The following is a 22,091-nucleotide window of genomic DNA, read 5'->3' on the forward strand; positions in this document are numbered from 1 at the left end:
TGCCCTGCAGAGCGTGCAGCTCAGAGGTCCCTTTGCAGCAGTCCGTGTGGCTGTCTCCTGTGGCTGCTGCCTGGCTTGTAGGTGGTGGCGGCTTTATTGAAGGCTGTGGCTCGAGGTCCGTGCTTCCTACGTGCAGGCAGACGTACCATGGGATACAGGGTGAGCAGTGGGTGCTGAGTCAGATGGAGTCAGATAACTGAGCGTCCTGCCTCGCACCCAGGAGAGGAAGGAGGATGGAGACAGGAGGTTTCTGTGGCAACAGGAGGTCGTCCTAGCTTGCCTCAGTGAAGCTGTCCCTGCCCCCAGGTACCCCTCTCCGCCTCCCCCGCTGTTTGATTTCACTTGGCTGTGATCTGGGCTCTGAGCTGGTGGGGCTCCCTTCCCCGCCCCGAGAGGGATGGTTTCCTCTTCGCAGATGGAGAGAAAACCCGGCAGGGAGCAGCTCAGTGACAAGTAAGCGGAGCCAGGTTTTGAGTCCAGTCAGCTTGAGCCTGTGACTTCACCCCACTGCCAGCCTTCTCCACGTGCTCACTTGGGGCCTCGGCCGGAAGGCCCTTCCTCATTCCGTTTTCCTTTCTAATCTGAGAACACAGCCCTCGCCCCAAAACCCTGGCCCAGGTTGGGGGTCAGGTGCGGACGTTTGCCCGGCTGGCACCTGTGCCCAGAAAGGGCACACAGCTCGTCCCCACAGTCTGCCTGTGGAACCTGTCACCCGTGGGTCCTGCGTAAGGACCTGGGAGAGGTCCGAAGGGCTGTGGGCCGGGAATGGGGGGCACTGGGTGGCAGACCAGCGCGGCAGCTGGCTGGCTCTGCGACCCTCGGGTGGGCGATTGGTGTTCTGGGTCTCTTCAGGAGACGGATGGTGACGGCCCTCCTCCGCCGGCCCCACCGAGCTGTGGGCGCACGTGAGCTGCTGGTGAATGTCTCCGTGTCCACGAGGAGTTCCTTGGGCTTCCGTTGGAGAAGATTCTAACAGGCTCAGTTGGCCTAGAGAGTAAAGGATGGGGAGAGCACTTGCCCCCTGGGCACCCACCCAAAATGCCTTATAAAGTGTTGACAGCTTTGTAGATGAGTCTGACTTGTGCACGTGTGTCTGCCCTGGAGCCTCAAAACCCCGGAGTAAAGCTGGAGTGGATGGCTGGCTGTCCACCCGTCCAGGCTCCAGCTTCTTGCCGTCTTCCTCTCGAGCACGTTTAAGGCCATGGGATAAGGGGTGGGCACGTCGGGAGCACAGAGGAGCTGAGTTCCAGTTGCCCTGAGAAAGAGGAAGCTGTGCTCTCGGTGTCAGCACGCACTGAAATAAGAAGCCGACGGTGCTCATACCCGAGGGGAAGTGCAGGGGTTTCTGAGACAAACCAGAGCGACCATACTCAGGTCAGACCACCTGCCCGTCCTGCTGGCCTGAGGAGGGGAATCAAATTGCTTTCCTTTTTTGTTCTCGCGTTTATTGGTTTAAACCAGCCGCTCGTGTCGTACAGAGGGAGTATAGACTCCTGGTTCCTCCAGGCCTGAGTCCTGGATCAGCGTCAGCCACCCTCTGCTGAGCCCTCAGACTCTGGGTTCAGCATTAGTGTTCCTTCACCTAAAACCGCAGCGAGCCCAGGAGGCTGTAGAAACACAGGGTGGGGGAACCTTCACCTGAATAGGCCCGGGCCCACCCATATTCAGAGGCCGTGGGCCCCCCCGGACCCCCAGGACCATAGGAGGCCGGGTGTAGGACAGAGGCTTTGGGCATCGCTGTCTCTGCCCCTGGCCCTGACGTTCTGTGGGTAAAGGTAGAGGTTCCCTTTGAGGAGCTAAGAAAGAAGGGGCGGGTCGGCCCTTGCTCACTCCTCGTCTACCGCAGGCATGTCTTCCCCGCCAAGTGCGTCCCCGCAATGGATGCGTCTGGACGGGTGAGAACCGGCCCAGCTGAGCATCGTCCGCTGGCCTGCCGCACCCATGCACCTGCCCGCTGGGGTGCTCTGCGAGTCTCTGGCCCCGCGCCTCCTCCTCCGTCCGGTGAGCAGGTTGGCCGCCCTGGGCCGACCGTGGACGCCTCTTCTGGAGCAGGCCCTTCGGAAGACTGCGTCCGCATCCCGACCCACTTCCAGGTGTTGTGGTCGCTAGGGTAGTTTGTCTAACTCAATGATTGCCGAATCGGCACTCCTGTGCCCCGGGCCTGCTTCCGCAGGCTGCGGCCGGCCGACCTGGAGGTGGAAACTTCCCGCCCGAGTGTGTGAGAGCGGAGGGAGCCCCTGCGGCGGGGGGACACCTGGTCTCCTCTCCTCCCAAGTGCGGGTGCGGTGCGGTCGGCTGCTCTGGGAGCGGCTCTCCCCTGCCGCCCGTGGCGTCTCCCCCTCCACAGGCGGCTCCAGGCGGGGGCGTCCCACGTCCGTCTACACAGCGGGAGGGGACGTGAGCTACAAATCTGTCTTCGCTATTATTAGAACTGCTGCCTTTCCAGACCGTGAAGTAAAATTGGAGCTCTGATATGCAGGATTTTCTGGTGGTGTTTCTCCTGTTTCCTGACTCACAACAGGGCACGAAGCAGCCATATGGCTCCTTCGAAGTGTATCGGGGGCCTGGGCTGGGCCCACAGAATGTCCTGCCTGGTCAGGCCTAGCCTTTCCGCCCTCATGTGCGTTGGTCTTGCTTTTCAGAGAGCTGTGGGTGCGTTCGCGACGGGTGTGCTGGGGGGCAGCAGGGCACGTCCCCTCCCCCGTTTCCTTCCTGGCTTCCCGCACAAGCCATGGCCGACGGCAGGGTGACTGGCCCAGCCAGGCTCACACGGAGAAGCTTGCCGTCGCCTCCTCTAGTCCTCTTTCTCCGGAGTCCGCGGTAGCTGAACCAGTCCGTCCAGGGTGGCGGGAGAGGCAGGCAGAGGGTAGGGGTCACTTTGGTGCTTCTCAGCCAGGCTGAGGCTGGCGAGGAACTTGGCGAAGGATACGGTGCGGCCCCTCGCACCACCTTACAGGGAAGACTTCAGAGCGGGAGGTGGGGAGCCGGGTGTGGAGGTGACACAGACCGAAGCAAGGCGACGCCATGTTTCAGGTCCAGGCAGAAACCCCTTCTCAGAGCACTGGCTGTGGAGGCTGGGCTCGGGGAGGGGGAGGGCACCAGCGTTGGAGCCTATTCCTCCCTCCACGAGCTCATGACAGGGAATAAGGCAGGTGGGCCTGGGGCACGTCGCTGTGTCAGTAGCAGTCGTATGTTCAGGGGACAGCTGAGGCCAGCGGAGCCAGGGAGGGCTCCCAGAGGGGACATCTGAGCTGACCAGCTGGAGTCAGGCCAGGGAGCCCCATGGTGCTCTGACCCTATCAGTGACGTGGGCTCAGGTACATTACTTATTACCTAATGGCTTCAACGACTCCGTGTTCTCAGTGTCGAGAGGGGGTGATGGGGGGGGCAGGTGATGATGGGGAGATAATGACAGTGGGGCGTTCTGGGGAGGATCCACTGACAGGGTCCCCGCCAGAGCTCCAGTGAGTGTTCGCCGTGACTGATGGGCGGACAGGATTAGACCGGACCCCGAGGGCCTTCCACATCAGGGGATGGGGGATGGCCTGTGCCGTGACTCCTCTGGGGGGTTGGGGAGGGGCCGGGAGCCCCCGCTCAGTAGGTGGTGGCTGGGTTAGGCAGCCGCAGGAAGCCTTCGGATGTCTGAACCCTCCCTGTGAAGTTTCCCCAGACCCGGTCCTTCTTGCACTCAGGCCTCACCTCCCCGAGGAGCGGGCTATTTTTAGCCCTCACTTTTTTGGTTAACGGGCTGTTCACTGCCGTCTCCCTTTAAGTGGGCTATTTCAGGAGCAGACATCAGTCTCCGGCTCATTTGGGCTCTTGGCTCAAGCTGCAGGAGAAGCTGACGGGGAGGAGTTTCTAAAGCCCGAGGCCTTGGGTTCACACAGCGCATGGGCCTCAGCTTGTCTGCCGTGCCTGGCCCGCGCCAGACCGGCCGGGGCTGTCCCACAAGCTGCCTTGTGCCCGGGCCTGGGGAGGGGCCTGCTGCGTTCCAGCAGGGAGAAGGGCCACAGACCCTGCCTGTGTGGTGTCCCCTGTAACATCAGGGGTGCTGAGTGCTCTGAGAGACCCGATCCAGAGAGATGGGGCGGAGGGTCTGGGGAGAGGCCGTGGCAGCACAGTGGGATCGCTCCAGCTGTTGGCTGGACCTGGGCAGGTGCGGGGCTTGGGTGTCCGGTGCCCTTCAGGAGGGCGTCCTGACTAAGGCCAGCTGGGGTTGGGATACGGGGACGTTCCTGTTCTCTAAGGGAACCGGCAAAACTGAAGTTTGTTACGAGGCGGAATTAAATGATGGCTGGCCAGCTAATTCATAGTATATTCCTTACGCCCAGTAAAGGGGAATCAGCACCCCACCATAGCCACCTATTTAGCCCTGGGTCTGCTCCATTTGTCGTGCGTGCTTTTGGTGTCCCAGTCGGGGGGGCCCTGCTTCCCTGGGCCGGCCGCGGCTGGATGGACAGCACCTGGGTGGCTCCCCGCCGGAAGGCCCCAGAGCCAGTGCGGTCAAGTGCAGAGCTCTGGAGGAGAAATGGGAGCCCCGGGTTCTCTCCCAGCCCTGTTGTCTCCTGGGAAGTGCCTGGAGGCTCCCCGAAGCCCTCGCGGTGGTTAGGTGGTGGGTGACCGGTGATGGTGGTGGAGGCAGAAGCAGCCAGGAGGGCTCGTAGGATCCTGGTTTGGAAAGCAGTTTGGTTCCACTGTGGCTCACGTTGCCGGACTGCTCCTGCTGCTGGTCTCGGAGCACAGACCCGGGAGCAGGGAAGGCCAGCCTTAACACAGATGAGCACACAGCAAACTCAGGTCCCTGTCACCCCGGTGGAAGCTGGGCCCCGGGAGGCGGGTGGGTGGCCTGTTCATAATAGGGACCGCCTCCCAGCGGTCGCACAACCAAAGCCAAGTGCGGGCTGAAGCCGTGAGTCAGGGGCACCGGTGTTGGTGCCCCAGAGGACAAGCTCTTCGGTCAGAGCCAAGTCCCAGCCCTACGGAAGGAGGCAGGAAGGAAAGCAGGCTGTGTAAACCAGCCACCAGCATCGCCCCCCTCGGTGCTCAGGCTTTCTTGTCCCAGCTGGTCTCTCCTTTCGTGTCCCAGCTGGTCCCTCAAGGTTGACCTGGCCTCCCCACCCCTGCAGGGGGTCCCTCCCGGTGAGATGCGGCTTTGGCTGCTTCTGGCCTACAGCTGAGGGAAGGGGAGGAAGTGCTGAATAGGAGGTGCCGGGCCTGCTTTGGGCTCCAGCTCAGGATGGGGACCGCATCTCATGGGGCCTGAGTGCCTGGCCTGGAGCCAGATCGCAGTCATGTGGTGCTGTGGAGCGAGGGCTGCCTCCCCCAGGGAAACCCGTCCTCCCCCTCCCAGGGGGACTTTGCAGACACATGGATTCCTTTGATCCCGGCTCTGGGGCTCCACTGCCCGGGAACCCGGCCCCGACTTCTCCTTCCTGGCCTGGGTTTCTTCATGAGGACAGTGGTCACAGAGTCCCTGAAGGGTTGTGACCGCAGTAGCGTTTCGGATGATGCGTTGCACGTGCCCTAACGAAGTTCGGCAACCCGCGGCATGATCGCCAGGCATTTGTTCTCGTTTCTGGAAGCCAGAGCCTGAGATCCAGGTGTCCCCAGCTTGTGCCCCCACCCCCTGACTCCTTCCCGATTCTGTTATCTCTGGGGTTCTTTGGCTCAAGGGAGCCTAACCCCAGTCCACCTCCATCTGGGCTTGTTCTGCCCCCCTCCCCCCCACCCGTCTGGGTCATTGCATTAGGACCGTGCTAATGACCTCATCTTGATTGCTTCTGGAAAGACCCTCTTTCCAAGTGAGGTTTCCATTCAGATAGCACCAATTCAGCTTGTGTCTTTGGGGCATAATTCGACCCGTAACATGACAGACACACATGCGGACCCCTCGCACACAGCTCCTGATTAAGTCAGTGCTTGGCTTTGGAGGGCACTGTGGGGGCAGGTGACGAGTGGAGTTTTTTCCTGAAGGTTAGCTGTTTATACCCACAGAAGCAGTTAACCCTTCCTACCCTTGGGAGAGATAATAGTGCTTGCCAGGGTGGGGAGGGGCAGGGGGTGTTTAGAGGATGTTTTCTTATATGAACCCTCGATTTGGGAAAGAATGAGTTGTTCCTCTAGGAAAGGGACTCACCCCTGGAGGGTCACTTGAAGTCTTACTCCCAGGAAGTACATGACCATCGTTGAATTTCTGGTTGTTAGCTCCAACCCAAGGTGCTGCACCCTGGAGACTCAGCCAAGAGGCCTCCAGGTTCTGGACTGGAGTTCTCACTGGGCCCCTGAGGGAGGAGGGCGGGTTGTGTCTGCCAGAGGGGAAGGAATGCACCCTGAGTGTGGGAATGGGGAGGCCTGGCCCTCCCAGTGAGTCAGGGGCTGCTTCAGACTTGTTTATTTAAGCCCTGAGGTCGTCCTGTGACCTGGGAGTTCACATCGGCAGCCAGAGTGGATGTGTGAAGCAGACTGCATATTTCATAAAGAACTTTCCAGAACCTCCCGTCGTCAGGTGGATAACTGTACACTTTCCCACAGGACCACAGCCGCTTCGTCAACTGTGTGCGATTCTCTCCTGACGGGAACAGGTTTGCTACAGCCAGCGCGGATGGCCAGGTGAGGGCTGAGGGCAGGGGCGGGGGCTCATCCATGGCCTCCCAGCGGTTCAGGGCAGGCAGACCCTCCAAAGCCCATCTTCCCATGAGGAACTAGAACTCCCCCTCCCTCCCGCTCCTGGAAGGCGCTCGGGTTACTGGGTTGGTGGACCCCTTTTCACCTCTCCTTTTGTTTTCTATTTTTGGAGAGAGTGTGAGTGGGGTGAGGGCAGAGGGGGAGAGAGAGAGAATCCCAGGCAGATTCTGCGCTCAGTACAGAGCCTGATGTGGGGGTCGATCCCACAACCCTGAGATCACGACATGAGCCAAAATCAAGAGTCAGGTACACAACTGACTGAGCCACACAGGCGCCCTACCTTTCTCCTTTTTAATAGAGCTGGAAATCCCGTTAGCACTCGTTTTAGGTTGCTTTTTTTTAGGAGTCACGGTAGCAAACTCTTGACGGTAGAGCCGTGGCAGGAGGGGCTGGTTTCACGCACAGCTGGCGAGAGCATCCTCACACCTGTGACCCGTGTGTGTGTGTTTATTCCTCGAAAGATCTACATCTATGACGGAAAGACGGGAGAGAAAGTGTGTGCCCTGGGAGGAAACAAGGCTCACGACGGAGGCATTTACGCCGTGAGTACAGATTTGCCTGCGGCTGTGGTCGGGCGGCGTCCGTGTTTGCCATCATCAGTGAAGAGTTGGAAGCAGGGGTGGCGGTAGCGGGCTTCAGGGTCCCGTGGAAAGGGTGTCGTGGTCCCAGCGGGTCCCTCCCGGGCTGAGGGCTGTGGACAGGCTGCTTCCTGAGGCCCCTTTCCACTCTGTTCTCTGACACGTGGCCCACTGTTCCGTTTGACAGATCAGTTGGAGTCCTGACGGCACCCACTTGCTTTCTGCCTCCGGAGACAAAACCTCTAAGATTTGGGACGTCAACGTGAACTCTGTCGTCAGCACGTTTACGATGGGCTCCACCGTCCTGGACCAGCAGCTGGGCTGCTTGTGGCAGAAGGACCACCTGCTCAGCGTCTCCCTGTCCGGGTACATCAATTACCTGGACAGAAACAACCCCAGCAAGCCCCTGCGGGTCATCAAGGTGAGGCTGAGTTAGGGGCCGGCCCTGGGGGCTTGGCAAGTGGGACGTGCATTCAGCAGAAGTGAGAGTCTGGATGTCGAGCTCCCCTTGAGTTTCTAGAAGCGCCAGGACTCAGGGCCTGGGGTGTTGGACGGTGGCCCTCACCCTGCGATCGGGAGCCCCTCTGGCCTCCCTGGGGCAGCCTCCCTCACTTCGGAGCTTCCAGGTGTAACATACGGAGCCCAAGGGCATCGCTACAGACACGGAGGGCCCGCAGAGAGCCTCGAGGAGGACCAGGAGGCCTTAGCGCTGGACCTTGGCGTTTAGTTTAGGTGGCATTTGAACGTGGGAAGGAGAGACTTTGGGTTTTGGGTGGTTCAAGCAGGGAAGGCCCGTGGCAGGGAATGAGCTTGGAGAAGCAGGTGGACCTTAGGGTACAGAGGCCTTGAATGCCCAGCTGGGAGTTTGTGCAGCAGCAAGCCACGGGAGGTGGTAGGACCCTGTCCCCGGCTCCCGTCCTGTCACCTGCAGGCTTCCTTGGGCCAGGTGATGCCCAGGGTCTGCCCCCAGTGCCCCTCCTTTGACAGGGATGGGTGCGTCTTCTCCCGCCTCAGCCCTTGTGATCTCGCTGTCTCTGGAAATCAGCAGCCAGGCAAGAGCCAGGAGCTCCCTGAGGACAGGGCGGGCTCTGCTGCTATCCCTGCAGGCCTTGCTTCTGCCCAGGAGTCAAGGGAGGCATGGTCCAGGGTGGGAACCACTGTGTCCCATTCAGGTGCGGATGCTGCGTGGAGGGAGGACTGACCCACTGCAACGGCCGCATCTGTCCTCACTGCTGGCCTCGTGCCATCTGCTCTCATGAAGCTTCACCCACCTTGGCCCTGAGGACAAGGCGTGGGGACCCCTCCTTGAGTTAGGCCCCAGCCTGGCGTGATGGACGTGCCGTGAAGGTGTATCCGGCCTGACACTGAGCGTGGGGGAGCTGGGGGTGGGCCCCACCCCAGGACACAGTCACTTTGCTGGGCCTCCAGATGTGATGGGGAGAAATTGCTTGAGACATTCAGGCATCGCCGTCAGCCCACCTGTGCCCAGGAGCGCGGTTTCCCGTAGGCCACCAAAAGCACAGGGACCACAAGTTAGGCTTCCGTTCTCCCAGGCCAGCTCAGGGAATCTTGTGGGCTTTTACAGTTCTCAGAAGAGACTCCTGGCCCCGTGCCTGCCAGTGTGTAGGTGTGTGAATCCCAACGTATCTGGTGCCGATCCTGGGCTGCAGGGGTTTCTAAGCCACATGTGGGAGCCCAGGAAAAGACTAGAGTCAGAAGAGCAGTTCTCAGCCTTGGCTGCATGTTCAGATTTAAAAAGGGCTGGTGCCTGGCTTGCCCCAGAGGGACTGGGTCATCCCCGTAGGGATGGGCCTAGGTGCTGGTACTTGTAAACACACCCAGGGGATTCTCCTGTGTAGCCGGAGCACCGATTCTCAAGGGAGAAGGTCCATCAGGCTCATCCGAGAGAGCCAGCTTGTTAAAACACGGCAGCTGGGTTCGTCCGTGGACATCTGTGGGGCACGCGAGAGCCCAGGGTTCTCACAAGTTCCCAGGTGAGGCGGCGGCCCCAGGCAGGGATTGTGCACAGAGCCCCAGGGCATCTTACCGAGTGCAGGTCCCGAGTCCCCAGGACACAGGTGGATGCCCAGTGGGGCAGACTCTGGTCTGAGGACCATACTTAAAGTGTCAGGGCTGGCAGGGCCCTGTCCTAGAAGGAGACAGGAGGTGGGAGTAGCCCAATATGTCCCCTGAGAACTGTGCATCGTTCCTCTGAAGACACTTGCCGCATCGTGGCAACAAGTGGAACCCCACAGAAAGCTTGGAAGTTCCTGGGTCAGGCCTGTGCAAAATTGTGCCAACCGTCAGCAGAGCATTACTGGCAAAGGCCCTCCTCCCGCCCCTGGTGAAGGGGGATCAGTGATCAGGCCCCCCACCCCCCTTAGCAGTTACAGAGGGGTTACGTGTCCCCTTTGCAGCAGAGGTCCAGCTGTAGAGTCCTCTGTGCCTGCCACGTTGCCAGGGAGGGAGGTTTGGGGGGGGGGGGGGGGGTCAGAGCCCTCGAACAGCTTGTAAGTTACAGGTCTGGGAAGAGAACAGGCTGTCAGCAGCACCCCAGGACTGCCTGGGTCTCTCTGGGTGGCCCGGACGCCTCTCCACCCGCCTCTGAGCACCAGACCCTCCCGAGACCCGTCTGTTAGCTTCTGCAGCTCCACAGGTGTGAGCAGCATTTCCCCCTTTCGGGGGCGCTACTGAGACGAGGCTCTTGGCTCCTGGGCTCCCTTAGATCCTGTCCTTGCCCCAGGTTGAGCTGAGGTACTAGGAGGGAAGAGGCTGCACAATACGATTTTGTCACCTGCTCAGTCAGCTGGGGATAAAGCCGACCGGGGCTCCGGGGAGGTGTTTGCAGGCACGCGGGGGGCCGCCGGGTGTTGCCACTGACGTCAGCGGCAGTGTCGAGGGTCTTCCGCCTCTTCGTCACCCAGGGACATGTGTCAGTCAGTAGAGGGTGGCTGGCAGGTTGCAGCAGCAGGACGCCGTGCTCCGCGCTCACCCTGCCCTGTCCGTGTCCCCCACAGGGTCACAGCAAGTCGATCCAGTGTCTGACGGTGCACAAAAACGGAGGCAAGTCCTACATCTACTCCGGGAGCCACGATGGACACATTAATATCCTTTGACTCACAGAGCTGGCTGTGGGGCCGCTGGCAGGAGACGTGGGAGGTTTCTGTCCTCGCGGAGCCAGAGGCAAGGACAGCCAGGTGGCAGCAGCAGGGCGCAGCCGGCCCTGGCTGCTCAGACGGGCCGTGTCCACACTGGGGACAAGGCTGCAGCCCAGACCTGGCGGGTCACTTTTTCCTGGGCGGCTGGGAGTGGCTCTGGATGGAACTCTGGACCAAGCTGCCTCTCTTCCGCCTGGGCCCCTCGAGCGGCCCGATCCCTCTCATAAGCAGTGAGTCAGGAGTCTCAGAATTCAGTAGAAGCTAGAACCTTTCAGGACGGTCCCCTTGTTTTAAAGATGGAAGACCGAAGCTCGGAACGCTCCAGGGCCTTCCGCAGACTCACACTGCTTGTGGGCAGCAAGGGACTGGAGCCTGTTTCTCCCTCTGGTGAGGTTCCTGACGGTCCCTGGAGACTTTCTCTGGAGGCACGTGAAGCCGCCCTCACAGCCGAGCTGTTTGTGGCCTGGGGCCGGTAGCCCCTCCTCCTCCCAGGACTGCAGTCCATAGGGTGCTGGGTGGGGCCTGGGCGGGTCATCCAGCTGCTGGCGCCATGTGAAAGGTCTGCCCCTGTGTGGACTGTTTCCTAGTCTGCGTGCTTCTCAGCTCCTGGAAGGGGCTGTCCCGGAACCGCGTGCTCCTTCCTCACCCCTGCAGAGCCGGCTCATCCCTCCAAGGGTCTGTGGTTTTCAGAGGAGAGATCCGGCTAGGGAGGTCTCCCCACACCCCAGGGGAGGGGGCACATAGGTCACTCTCCACCCCGTCAAATGTAAGGAGGGTGGCATACGGTGGGAGCTGCATTAGAATCAGAGGCAGAGAAGGTTCTAGAATCTGTCTCTCCTGGAGCAGCGTGCCATCTTCAGCTGCCCTGGCATGGCCCCCCTCCCCTTCCAGGTCTGCCCCGGCATGGGAGCACGCCGACATGAACCCCCGAGGCTCCCAGGTACTAATGTTCCCTCGGGTATGGAGGGCTGGGGTCTCCATCACAAGAGCATGTCAACAGTGGAACACAACTATAGCTTTCTAATGGAGGCGATGATCTTTGTTTAAAGTGAGATTTGCGATTGTTCATATGAAAGAGAAGTCCCATAGCTTAAAACACACCTTCTACCGGAACGCCCCAAACCCACGGTCTATAAACCCGCCCTGCCAGGTGGGTCAGCCCCGGGCTGTTACGTGGTGGTCCTACCTGGCCATCGGCTTGCGTGAGGAGGGACCAGTCTCCTGCCGACAGTCCCGGGCTGGATGGCTCGCCGCAGAAAGCAGGCTGCAGCATGGGCTCAGCCGCACAGCGTCCCATCCCGGTGACAGGTTACTGGCCAGCCTCCACTCTGGCAGGGCCCCGTCCCCTCGCTGCAGGAGCCCGTCACGGGGGGGCTGTGACCCGCGCACACCGTCAGCTGGCGGGGACTGGTGTGGTCCCACGATCGGCTCCCGTGGCCTCAGATTGCACTGTTTGTAACTCAGCGTGTCCTCAGTGGCCCGCTCACTGTGGGCTCGCTGCGACACCAGAACGCCTGTCCTGGAATTGAGACGTAAACTCGCTCTGGGCTTCCCCTCGGGCCCCGTGCCCACGGTCCTGTCCCGAATATGCCGCCCCGAACGAGGGATGGCCAGGCCTCCCCAGTGGGGCCTGCACCATGTCCTGCAGGTGGCCTTTCCTTAACCCCCCGCCCCACATTACTGGGATTCAGAGACAGGGGAGAACGACTCCTTCGCCGGCAAGGGCCACACGAACCAGGTGTCCAGGATGACCGTGGACGAGTCTGGGCAGCTGGTGAGCTGCAGCATGGACGATACGGTGCGGTACACCAACCTCACACTGAGGGACTACAGGTGAGGGGGCCGCAGCCGGAGCGCGCGCCCTGGAACAGGAGGCCCTTTGCCTGCAGCGCTTAGTGCTGCCGATGACACGTGGCTCTTCTCAGCGCTGTCCCCAAAGGCTCCCGGGCCCAGGCCTTCGGCCACGGGCCGGGTTAGAGTCCAGGTGTAGACTCTGCCTGGGAAGTAGGCAGAACATCTCAGCCCGAGCGCCTTCCTCATTCTGTTCTCAACAGCGAAGGAAGGCAACAGAGGAGGCGAGGCTGCCTTGCGGGCTGTTGGGAAGGCCCAGCAAGGCCCTCGAAGGCCCCTGGCACGTGGCAGGTGGCTCCAGAGGACAGAGAGGCACCCAGGTGATCTGAGTAAGAGGCGGTGTTGTTTGGTCTGGCTCTGGGGTCTTGAACTGGCCGGCCCCACAGCCGGGATAGCGGCTGTTAGCAAATAGCCTGTAGCTTCCCGTGCACAGTGGGGAGGAAGGAGGGCAAGGTCTGGCTCGTAGAAGCACGGATGGGGCACCTGTCTCCCCCCGCCCCCTGCCTCCCCACTGCGCTCCGTGCGCGGACCCCCGTCCCTCCAGACTCCTGGAGACATGCTGGTGACCCTCACTTGGATGCGGTGTGTCCCCCGTGCCTGGCAGGACCGGGCCTGGAGTCAGCCGAGCCTCACGGTGAAGGGCAGAAGCTGGCCCAGAACCCGGTGTCCAGACCCCAGCCGCCCTCCGTGCTGCCCCGTAGTGACCCCGCATCAGCACGGCCCCCGTGAAAGCCTTCCCGGGAGCTGCACGCAGTGCGGCGCCCTGAGCCTCACCGGGGGGAGACCCCGAGCCCTGTGGACCCCACATTTGGCCTGGTCACAGGGGTCTGTGTGCACAAGTTCCCCTAGGGCGTGGTTCAGGGCGTCCGCCAAAAGCAAACACAGGATTTTCACCCATGAACGTGCCAGCTTCTTCGGAAGGGTCACCGTGCTGAGCAGAGTGTCTGTGTGGCTGCTGGCGTGAGGGGTGGGCTCAGTTCGATCTGTGCCCTGGGAACGCCAGGGACGAGGGCCAACAGCTCGTCAGGGGCCCCCTTCCTTCCTCTTGCCCGCCACCAGCCCCTGTGTGATCTCTGGTCTCTGTCCCAGAAAGGGTCCTTCCTCTGTGGTCCCAGGTCTCCGCTCGTGGCTCCTGTGGCACGGACGGAGTAGAGCTTTCACTTCCTACCCTGAGTTGCTCGGGTGTGCAATGAGTGTGTGGTGTGCTTAACACGCACACTGAGCCCCTGTGAGGCGGGTGTAATGCGTTTTCCCTCGTCTCCAACAGCGGGCAGGGGGTTGTGAAGCTGGACGTCCAACCCAAGTGCGTGGCTGTGGGCCCCGGAGGCTACACCGTGGTCGTGTGCATCGGGCAGGTAGGTCCGCGTCGGTCTGGCCGGAGGGAGTGGTGGAGCGCCAGGTCTGAGGTCTGAGCTGTGCTGCTCTCCCGTTTGACAGGAGCTCTGACACCTGTCTGTACCGAGCACTGCACGTGTGTTCGCTCAGTCGGTCCTCAGCAGTCCTGTTCTCTAGGACAGCATCATCCCCATTTTATAGATGAGGAAACAGAGGCACAAGGAGGGTAAGCTGCTTGCCCACGGTCTGCGGCGGACAGAGGGTGGAGCTGCGATTCGTACCTGGGCAGCTGTCGGGCATCAGGCACCCTGTTGAGGCCGGCGCAACAAACCCTGAGATCAGGGTCCTGAGGGTAGGGGAATGTAAGAAAAAAAAAGAAGAGAAGCCAGTTTGGGAACAGGAGGGTCCCCTGGGCTGATGGCCCAAGTGACGGCTTTATTGTTGCCGTACACAATCTTTTATATCAAGACTCTTACGGATCAGGTCATTCTAAGAATAAACAGGTTTCACGTGATCGCTGCCAGCCAAAACATTTAGTTCTGTGTACCTTGTGAACTTTCTAAACGGGTCACAACAAGACCTTGTTGATAGATTGCTAGCAAAACACAGTTCCCATGTTTGTTTCTCTTTGACCCAGGGTAGAAACGTTACTGCCAACACCCACAGACCACAGGCTTCAGGAATTAGATTTCTCAGCCTTGACAAGGCTTTCGTACGCCTTTGCAAGTGGGGGAATGGGAGGAGGAACCACCGGGTTGGCTGAGTCAACAGGGAGCTGTTGCTCGACCCGGTCTCAGCCTGGCACCAGGGTCCGGCCTCCCACAGCACCCCCCGTGTCCATCGGCCCACACGGCCTGCTGGAGGCACAGCAGGGGCGGCGTCCTCACGACAGGAGTTCGTATCCCAGCCCCGAGCCCTGGAGCTGTGTGACTCCGTGCACGTTCCTCGCCCTCTCTGGGCTCTGCTTTTCCCCTCCCTCCCCAACGGCTCATGGGGAGGATTTCGAGGACGTGTGGGTCCGGCCCCTCGTGCCCGTGTAAGTTCGTTCGTAAACGAGGCCGAGGCAGACAGTAGTCTGCTCTCTTCCCCGAGGCTGCATGATGGCCGGGGCGCCTGGGCCGTTCCAGCTGTGCAGCCTGGGTTCCTGTTCAAGACGGGCCACCTACACACCTGATCTTTCAGCATGTCAGCATCTCTGGTCTCTTGACCGAGACCCCAGCCTGACCCGCTCCATACCATGCCCTGCTCCGAAGCAGGCGGCGCGGGTCCGCACACCCGGGCGTCCCGGCGTGTAGATCAGGGAGGGCAGGAGTGACCGAGCCTCCGATGGCAGGAACGATGGCCCTGCTAGAGAAGGCTGGCCGCTCCGAGTAGCCGCCTTCCCCCCCCGCCCCCCGTGCACACCAACGGACTTCCACGTCCCAGATAACAGGAACTTTGGCCGGGCGATTACCAGGCAGCCTGGGTGGTCAGTGGGAGAACTGCTGGAGTGAACCGCGTGGAGCGCTGTGGGGCGGGGGATGGGGCACGGAGAGGCAGCCTTCCAGAAGGATGGGTGGGGCTGGGCTCTGTGGCAGGGCCTCAGGCGGCAGTTTCCTGCCTGCAGAGGGCCGTCCTGACAGGCCCTCCTCCAAGGCTTACTGTGAGGCGAGTGCAAGCGGGTCAGGGGGGCCACGGAGTTCCGTGCCATGCTGCTGCTGCCCTGGCCCCGCCCCTCCCCCGCTCCAGGTAGGAAGCTTCTCTTGAACTCCCCAGTGCAGGCCGTAGGGTCAGCAGAACATGCCAGAAGGGGGCTGTGATTCTAGGTCAGGAAACAGCCAGGGTCCAGCCTCGTCTCAGATGCTCATGCTCCTAAGGCCTCCCCTGTCGGGTAAACCCAGTGCCTGCACCTGCTGGGCGGGTGACAGGGGCAGGTTGTTCAGGTGCATTTTGATGTCTCAGTGAGGGTACCGGCACCCACCCACCCGCTCCTCTTCCCCTGGCCCCCACCCCATAGGACACCAGAAGCGGAAGCCACTGGAGGGGAGGGGTGGGGGGGGCGGGGGGGGGACAGCTGGCAGCTCGGGCCGGGGTGCGGTGGGGTGAAGACACAGCTGTCCCAGATCAGGGCCATGCTGTCTGGGAACAGGCCAGTGAGCTGGTGGCAAGAGGGGAGGCAAGGAGCGAGTGGGGGTGCAGGGTGGCAGAGGGTCCCCACCAGATGGCAGGAGGTACGCTGTGCTAGCCGGGGACGCTGAGGTCTTGTGGGCCCGGATGTGCGTCCCAGCTTGGTTGTTTGTTTTCTGGGTTTATTTTGGTTTTTTTCCTGTTTTTTATTAAAAAAAATTTTTTTAATGTTTATATTTGAGAAAGAGCGTGTGAGTGGGGGAGGGGCAGAAGGAGGGAGACCCAGAATCCGAAGCAGCCTCCAGGCTCTGAGCTGTCAGCACAGAGCCCGACACGGGGCTCAAACTCACGAACTGCGAGATCATGACCTGAGCCGAAATCATGGTGGCTTAACTGACTGAGCCACCCAGGAGCCCCACAGCTTGGTTTTGCGAGTTGTGAGGCCTTGGACCTGTGGCTCTGGGTGTACCCCAGTTTCTCCTCCACACGGTGGGTGAGGTGACGGTGCCCTCTCCAGGGCCGGGGAGGGGCCCACTGCACGTGCAGCACCATTGGCAAGGCTGTGGCACACGCTGCATGAACTTCAGCAGCTATTTCGCTTCTGGCGGGGACTATATTTGATAATGTTGAGGCATCTCCAGTGTCTTTTAGCCTGGGAGGCTGAGTAGGTCTGTGTGCGGAGCCCCTCAGTGGGGCTGGGACGCCCAGGCGCTCAGCCCTGCCTGAGGACTCCGTCCTGCCCCCGACGGAGTCCGAGGGAAGCAGGGACGTGCTGCCAGGGGGCGCGGTGGGGCGCCTCCAGCTGCCTCTCTGTGTGCCACCTGCACTGTCCTTCCCGCTCCCTGGGACCAGGCGCGCTCTGGAGGAAGCCTGTTGGGGGGGAAGAGCCTCCATGGACCTGGGCCTGGCTCTGCTCTCTGCCCACTGGCGCCCACACCTGGGGCCCGGTTTTCTGTCTGCAAGATGGGTACCAATGCCATCTCCCCAGCCGCGGGGGACGCCCGTCTGACACGTTGGAGGTTTCACACGCTGCAGATCGGAGCTGGTTTCTTTGGACCTGGGAAACCAGAACTGAGAATCGTCATGTGTCCCGTTCGTTCCCAGTGTTGCCTTAGAGCCGAACGTTTGTGTCTCTTGAACCTCGTGAGAACACTGTTCGGCAAGGCTCATTTACTGTGTAACGAGAGGAAGGGAGTTCAGATGGCAGATGGCTTCCCGAGGAGTGGGTGCTCGTAGTGGCAATGGCAGTAACGTGGCGATGGTGACAGCAGCTGGTATTGTGATACCGTGACTAGGAACTGTCACTGTCCCCAACGGCTAGCAAGGGAGGGCGCACGGAACCAGGGTCCCAGGGCCCCCGCCCCCAGCGAGCTTCGGGACAGAGCTCAGAGCAGGGCCGAGCAATCTGACCCTGGCCACTGCACCTTGACTGGTGGACTGTGCTTTTCAGATCGTCCTGCTCAAAGATCAGAAGAAGTGCTTCAGCATCGACGACCCTGGCTACGAGCCCGAAGTCGTGGCGGTGCACCCCAGCGGTGAGACGGTGGCTGTCGGGGGCGCGGTAAGGCTCCCGTCCCTCACGTCCTCTGCCCTGGCTCGTCTGGGTGGTTTGGGGGTGACACGAGCCGTATGAGTGCGGGGCTGACCCGAGGCAGGACAGGAGGGGAGTGGTGGGGGCCCCAGGCAGTGAGCTCGGGCGGGGCGGTGCTGGGCCGGAGGGCCTGCGGCAGGAGCCATCGGCCACGTGAGTACTTGGGGCACACGTGACTTGGCATATCGAGAGGACCGGCATGGATGAGCTGGGCTTGCAGGTTGCAGAAGGGAGCGTGACGAGAAGATGCTCAGCGCCTCGGAAGCAGCGCTGACCCGACAGGTTCAGGGTTTTCCTTCAGCGCTGGCCCCGTCGTGCGCCGTGTGGCGCTCCCGCTCTCTAAACCTAGAGCCGCGGGCCCGGTCTTTGCCCGCCAGGCCGAGGCAAACCGGTTACCTTCTTCCCTTCTGGTGCTGGGGGGCCCCTGGCGGAGGAGGTCCGGCAGACCTTCGTGCCTCCAGGGAAGGAAGCGGGCATTAGGCAGCACCTGCCGTGTCAGAGACCGGCCGGGGGCCGCCTGCTCCCCAGCCGCTTGAGGACCCGGGGACCAGCTGCCCACCGAGAGGTGCACGGCCGTCCTCATGGAGCCGCCGTGAGGGTCGAGAGGCTGCCCTGAGGGCGTGGCTTGCACCTGGCGCGTGGGGTGTATCAGCTCCGCGCTGGCCACTCCACTTGTCCTTGCCGCCTGTCCGTGCAGCAGCAGATGTGTCCCTGTGAGTGTGGCTGCCTCTCCACAGGGCGCACCGCATCTCCTCCCACCAGGCAGCCCAAGGCCGGGACTGGGCCACAGCCCCGGCAGTTCCCACAGGGCTCCCACCCGGCCCAGACACCGTCCCCGTCGGCCTGCGCACCTGCAGTCCCAGTGGTCTTTCCTGGGCCCGTCCCCCATTCCTTTCCAGATGCTGTCCTCTGGCAGGTTCTGAGGAACAGGTTTCACCTTTTTAGGGAGGAGCTCATAGCCGTGGTCCCGGGATAGGAGGTCAAGGTCAGATGTGGGGTTTGAACCTGGTGTTCCCCCTGCAAGGCCGTACCACTGTGCCCTGCTTATCAGACCTTTACTGTTTCTCTTGAAAAGAAAGATGGCTAGTTTGTCGTCCCCTCAGCTGGTACCCCGAGGCCTCGGCAGCTTCCATCTTTCCTGGTTGTCTACCACTCCTGGCCTATGAATCGCCCTGATGGCACAGGACATACGTATGTCTATACCGAGTTTCCCCACGTCTCACACACACTAGCCGTCTTGGTTTATTTTGATGACCTTGCAGCAGGTGGCTGTCCCATCACGTACTTGGCCCAGTGGTGGACATCGGTGTGGGCTCCCAGGATGTGCTTCATGTGCCATCTGTTGAACATAGGCTTTTCCTTCGTTAGAATGTGTTCCTCGTGGGCAGTGTGCTCACGAGACGTGGAGCCCAGACCCCCGCTGCATTAGGCATCGGATGGGCTTGTTGCGTGAGCTCTAGGACTCCCGTGCTCAGGAACCCTGCGGGGGCTGGACGTGGCTGTTCCTCCCATGTTAGAGGCAGAGAGGAGTGCGTCGTGGACATAGCTAGGAGACCTGAGATTGTCTGTGCCACACTGACAGCTCGGCTGCCCCGAGGGGGCGGGCTGGCCCTCCATCTGCCTTCCAGGGCAGCCACAGGGACATCCTAGGCAACAGCAGGCTGGACAGAGCGGGGCCTGGTCGGAGTGAGTTGGTACCTGAAGGAAGCAGGGCAGGGACAGAGCACAGGGGACAGGCAGTGTGGCCAGAGGAGACAGAGCCAGACCAAGGGCCCTCACTGGAGTGCTGTCGTGTATAGGTCATTCTCAGAGCTTGGCCTGTGGTCACCTGTGTTAGAACTTACTGGAACATTTATGAAAAAAGCAGAATCCTGAGCACCCAAACACAGAATCAGAATTGGGGGTGCCTAGCATTCTGCATTTCAATTACCTTCCCGAGTAATTCTTCCCACTGTGCTGAGCCAGCCCTGGGAGCTGCTGAGAGGTTTTAGGAGGGTGTCAGGAGCGTGTGTGTGTGTGTGTGTGTGTGCGTGCGCATGTGTGCACGCCTGTGTGCACTCGTGTGCACACGAGAAGTGACCTGCCGCTCTTCTGTCCTGCAGGATGGGAATGTCCGCTTGTACTCCATCCTGGGCACCACGCTGAAGGACGAGGGCAAGCTCCTGGAGGCCAAGGGCCCTGTGACCGATGTGGCATACTCCCACGATGGCGCCTTCCTCGCCGTGTGTGACGCCAGCAAAGTGGTCACGGTCTTCAGCGTCGCTGATGGTTACTCGGTGAGTGGGCAGGCCACGCGGCTCTGTCCCCGTGCCGGGCGGTGCAGATGGCGAGTGGGGAGCCACGGATGCCCAGGACCACGTGGCACCCATGCTCTCAGAGCTGAGTGACATAGGGCAGGGAGATACACCCTGTCGTCCAGGAGCTTGTGGCTGGCTAACGAGGCAGAACGGTTGCCAGGAGGGGTCCCAGGCACCAGCGAGGCGTGCTGGGAAGACAGACCGATCGGTCACCCGGATTGCCTGGCTAAGTGACTCCTGGTCTCAGGGACCTTCTTTTTCGCCAAGGTCGAAGGGCTGAGACTAGATTTTCCTCTGGAGTCTCACTGCCATTTAAAGTCTTGGGAAGGTGGACACTGATCATCCCAGCACTGTTCGTGTGGGGACAGGGCGGGGGGGGGGGGGGGCAGTGGGTAGGAAGCTGGGCAGTGGCTCGGCGAGGGTAGAGGTGCCTGGGCCTGGGAGGACAGCCAAGGAACTTCACAGCCAAGGGGTGGGAGCATTCATCGTGGGGAGAACTCGGGCCCAGAGCTGTTCGCTCCGGTTCACAGACAGGGGACTGAGCTCAGCTAGGGGTTCTGTCACTTGCTGTCAGTGGCCACAGCAGGGGGCACTGGCTGGGGGGTTCTGGGTCCCTAGGCCCTTCAGTGTGCCAGCCCCCGCATTTAGGATGGGTTGGAACATGGCAGAGGCTGAAGAATTTACCATCTAGATTCTGCCATTAATGTCTCGCTGTGTCCCCTCATCCATCCAGTCATTTTCATCTTCATTTTGGGTGCTTTTAAAGTAAACTACAGACATCCGTATGTTTCCCCGTAAATACTTAGGCTTATGTATCGTTAACTAGAGGGGAGTCTCCTTTTAGTTTATGTCTTTCCCGTAACGTCACTTCTGACGGCAGGTGTGAGCAAATGCAGGTATATGCTGGAGTCGGGCACACGCCTGGAACCCGGGCCTCCACGGACATAACACCCCGCCTCCCAGATTTCCTTCGGCCCCCTTACCACGTTCCTCAGACTCTATGTAAATGATTTCGTCTGTATACCGCCCAGGTCTGGTTCATGGCCTGCTAAGTAAGCGGTCCTCGGGAGCGGGGCCAGCAGTGCACGGACCAGGCACACTTGGGAAAGAAAATCACCATCAGGTCGACCCTTTCTAGGGAATAAGAAAACGGAATGCTCTGAAGGAAAAGCATTCCTAAAGCATCAAGGGAAGCATTAGGCCTCGTCCAGCTCACAGCCTCTCTCCGGGCCCCTGCCCCCAGCCTGGGCTCCAGGGTAGAGGGCAGGTGTGAGGGGAGAGGCAGGCTGGCCTCCCTCTGCCCCGAGCATTCACTTCACTGAGTGCTGCCTGCACGGAGCAGGACCCCCTTGAGCCTGGGTGGCTGTTTCTCGGCAGGTGTTCCTGTCCCCTCGCTGGGCCAAGGGCTCAGTGTGGACCGCACACACATCTAGCGCTTCAGGATAAGTGCTGTGATGCAGGGGGCCCAGGGGACGCAGTGGCTGCTGCTTGATGTTGGGGCGCTCCTTCCTGGGCCTCAGTTTCCTCCTCTCACAGAGCAGCGGGCACCGCGGGTTCTTCTGAGGCGTCCGTGAGACGTGCACGGTGCCTAGCAGAGAAAGCGCCTCTGAAGTCGACCGTCATTGTCACCACGAGGGCCGGGCGAGGTGACACATGCCACTCTGGCCTGAACCCTGACTACCACCTTTCTGTTCTCACCCCGTGACTAGGAGAACAACGTCTTTTATGGACACCATGCAAAGATCGTCTGCCTGGCCTGGTCCCCAGACAACGAACACTTTGCGTCCGGCGGCATGGACATGATGGTATACGTCTGGACCCTGAGTGATCCCGAGACCAGGGTCAAGATCCAAGGTGACTCTCGCTCCCGCCTCAGCTCCCCGGACCTGAGTGTCCTGTCTGTTTCTGGGGAGTTGGCCGGGAGGCACGGTTCCGTCTGCTGCGTTCTGCCGGCCCCTGCCGGACATGAGCGACAGAGCACGCTCGTGTTCCCAGCGTGAGAGCAGGTGGGCTCCGTCCACAGGGCACGGGGGTCACTCTTGACCTCTCCTCCTGTCTTAGTCGTTGGGCCTCCGTGCCAAAGCATCACAGGCTGGGCGGCTCAAACCACAGAGTGCTCACAGCTCCGGAGACGAGGTCGGTGTGGCTGGAGGGGTGTGGGGGCTCTTCGAGGTCAGACACTTCTCGTCGGGCCTCACGCGGGGAGGAAGGAGCAGTGCTCCCGCTCGTGACCCCAGCTCTTCTAAGGTCCTACCTCCTAATGCCGTCGCCTTGGGCGCTAGGTTTTCAATGTGCGGTTTTGGGGAGCAGATGCCAACACTCAGACCACGGCACTTCCCTTCCCCCTCCTCACCCCCTTGCACCAAACCGCTGAGCAGGGTAGATTCTCCGCCCGTGGCGGGCAGTGTAGTGGAGCCTCACGTGGCCTTCACGCTTTCCTAGCATTCCCCCCCCCAACCCTTTTTAAAAACAGGTGAAACTATTCTCCATA

General features: G+C 61.0%; 1 protein-coding gene across 1 annotated transcript in view; it reads left to right on the top strand.

Moving 5' to 3' along the window:
- WDR1 (WD repeat domain 1) overlaps window positions 1-22,091 on the top strand; it is a 44,715-nt gene that overhangs the window by 20,583 nt on the left and 2,041 nt on the right. The window contains exons 6-14 of the mRNA XM_023253311.2: window positions 6,532-6,609; window positions 7,146-7,226; window positions 7,450-7,683; window positions 10,280-10,367; window positions 12,097-12,253; window positions 13,539-13,626; window positions 17,163-17,273; window positions 19,406-19,579; window positions 21,310-21,454. Of these exons, the coding sequence (XP_023109079.1) occupies window positions 6,532-6,609; window positions 7,146-7,226; window positions 7,450-7,683; window positions 10,280-10,367; window positions 12,097-12,253; window positions 13,539-13,626; window positions 17,163-17,273; window positions 19,406-19,579; window positions 21,310-21,454 (1,156 nt within the window). The remainder of the gene's footprint in view (window positions 1-6,531; window positions 6,610-7,145; window positions 7,227-7,449; window positions 7,684-10,279; window positions 10,368-12,096; window positions 12,254-13,538; window positions 13,627-17,162; window positions 17,274-19,405; window positions 19,580-21,309; window positions 21,455-22,091) is intronic.

The sequence above is a fragment of the Felis catus genome, chromosome B1 (assembly GCF_018350175.1).
Source record: "Felis catus isolate Fca126 chromosome B1, F.catus_Fca126_mat1.0, whole genome shotgun sequence".
In the NCBI taxonomy this organism is placed as follows: Eukaryota; Metazoa; Chordata; class Mammalia; order Carnivora; family Felidae; genus Felis; species Felis catus.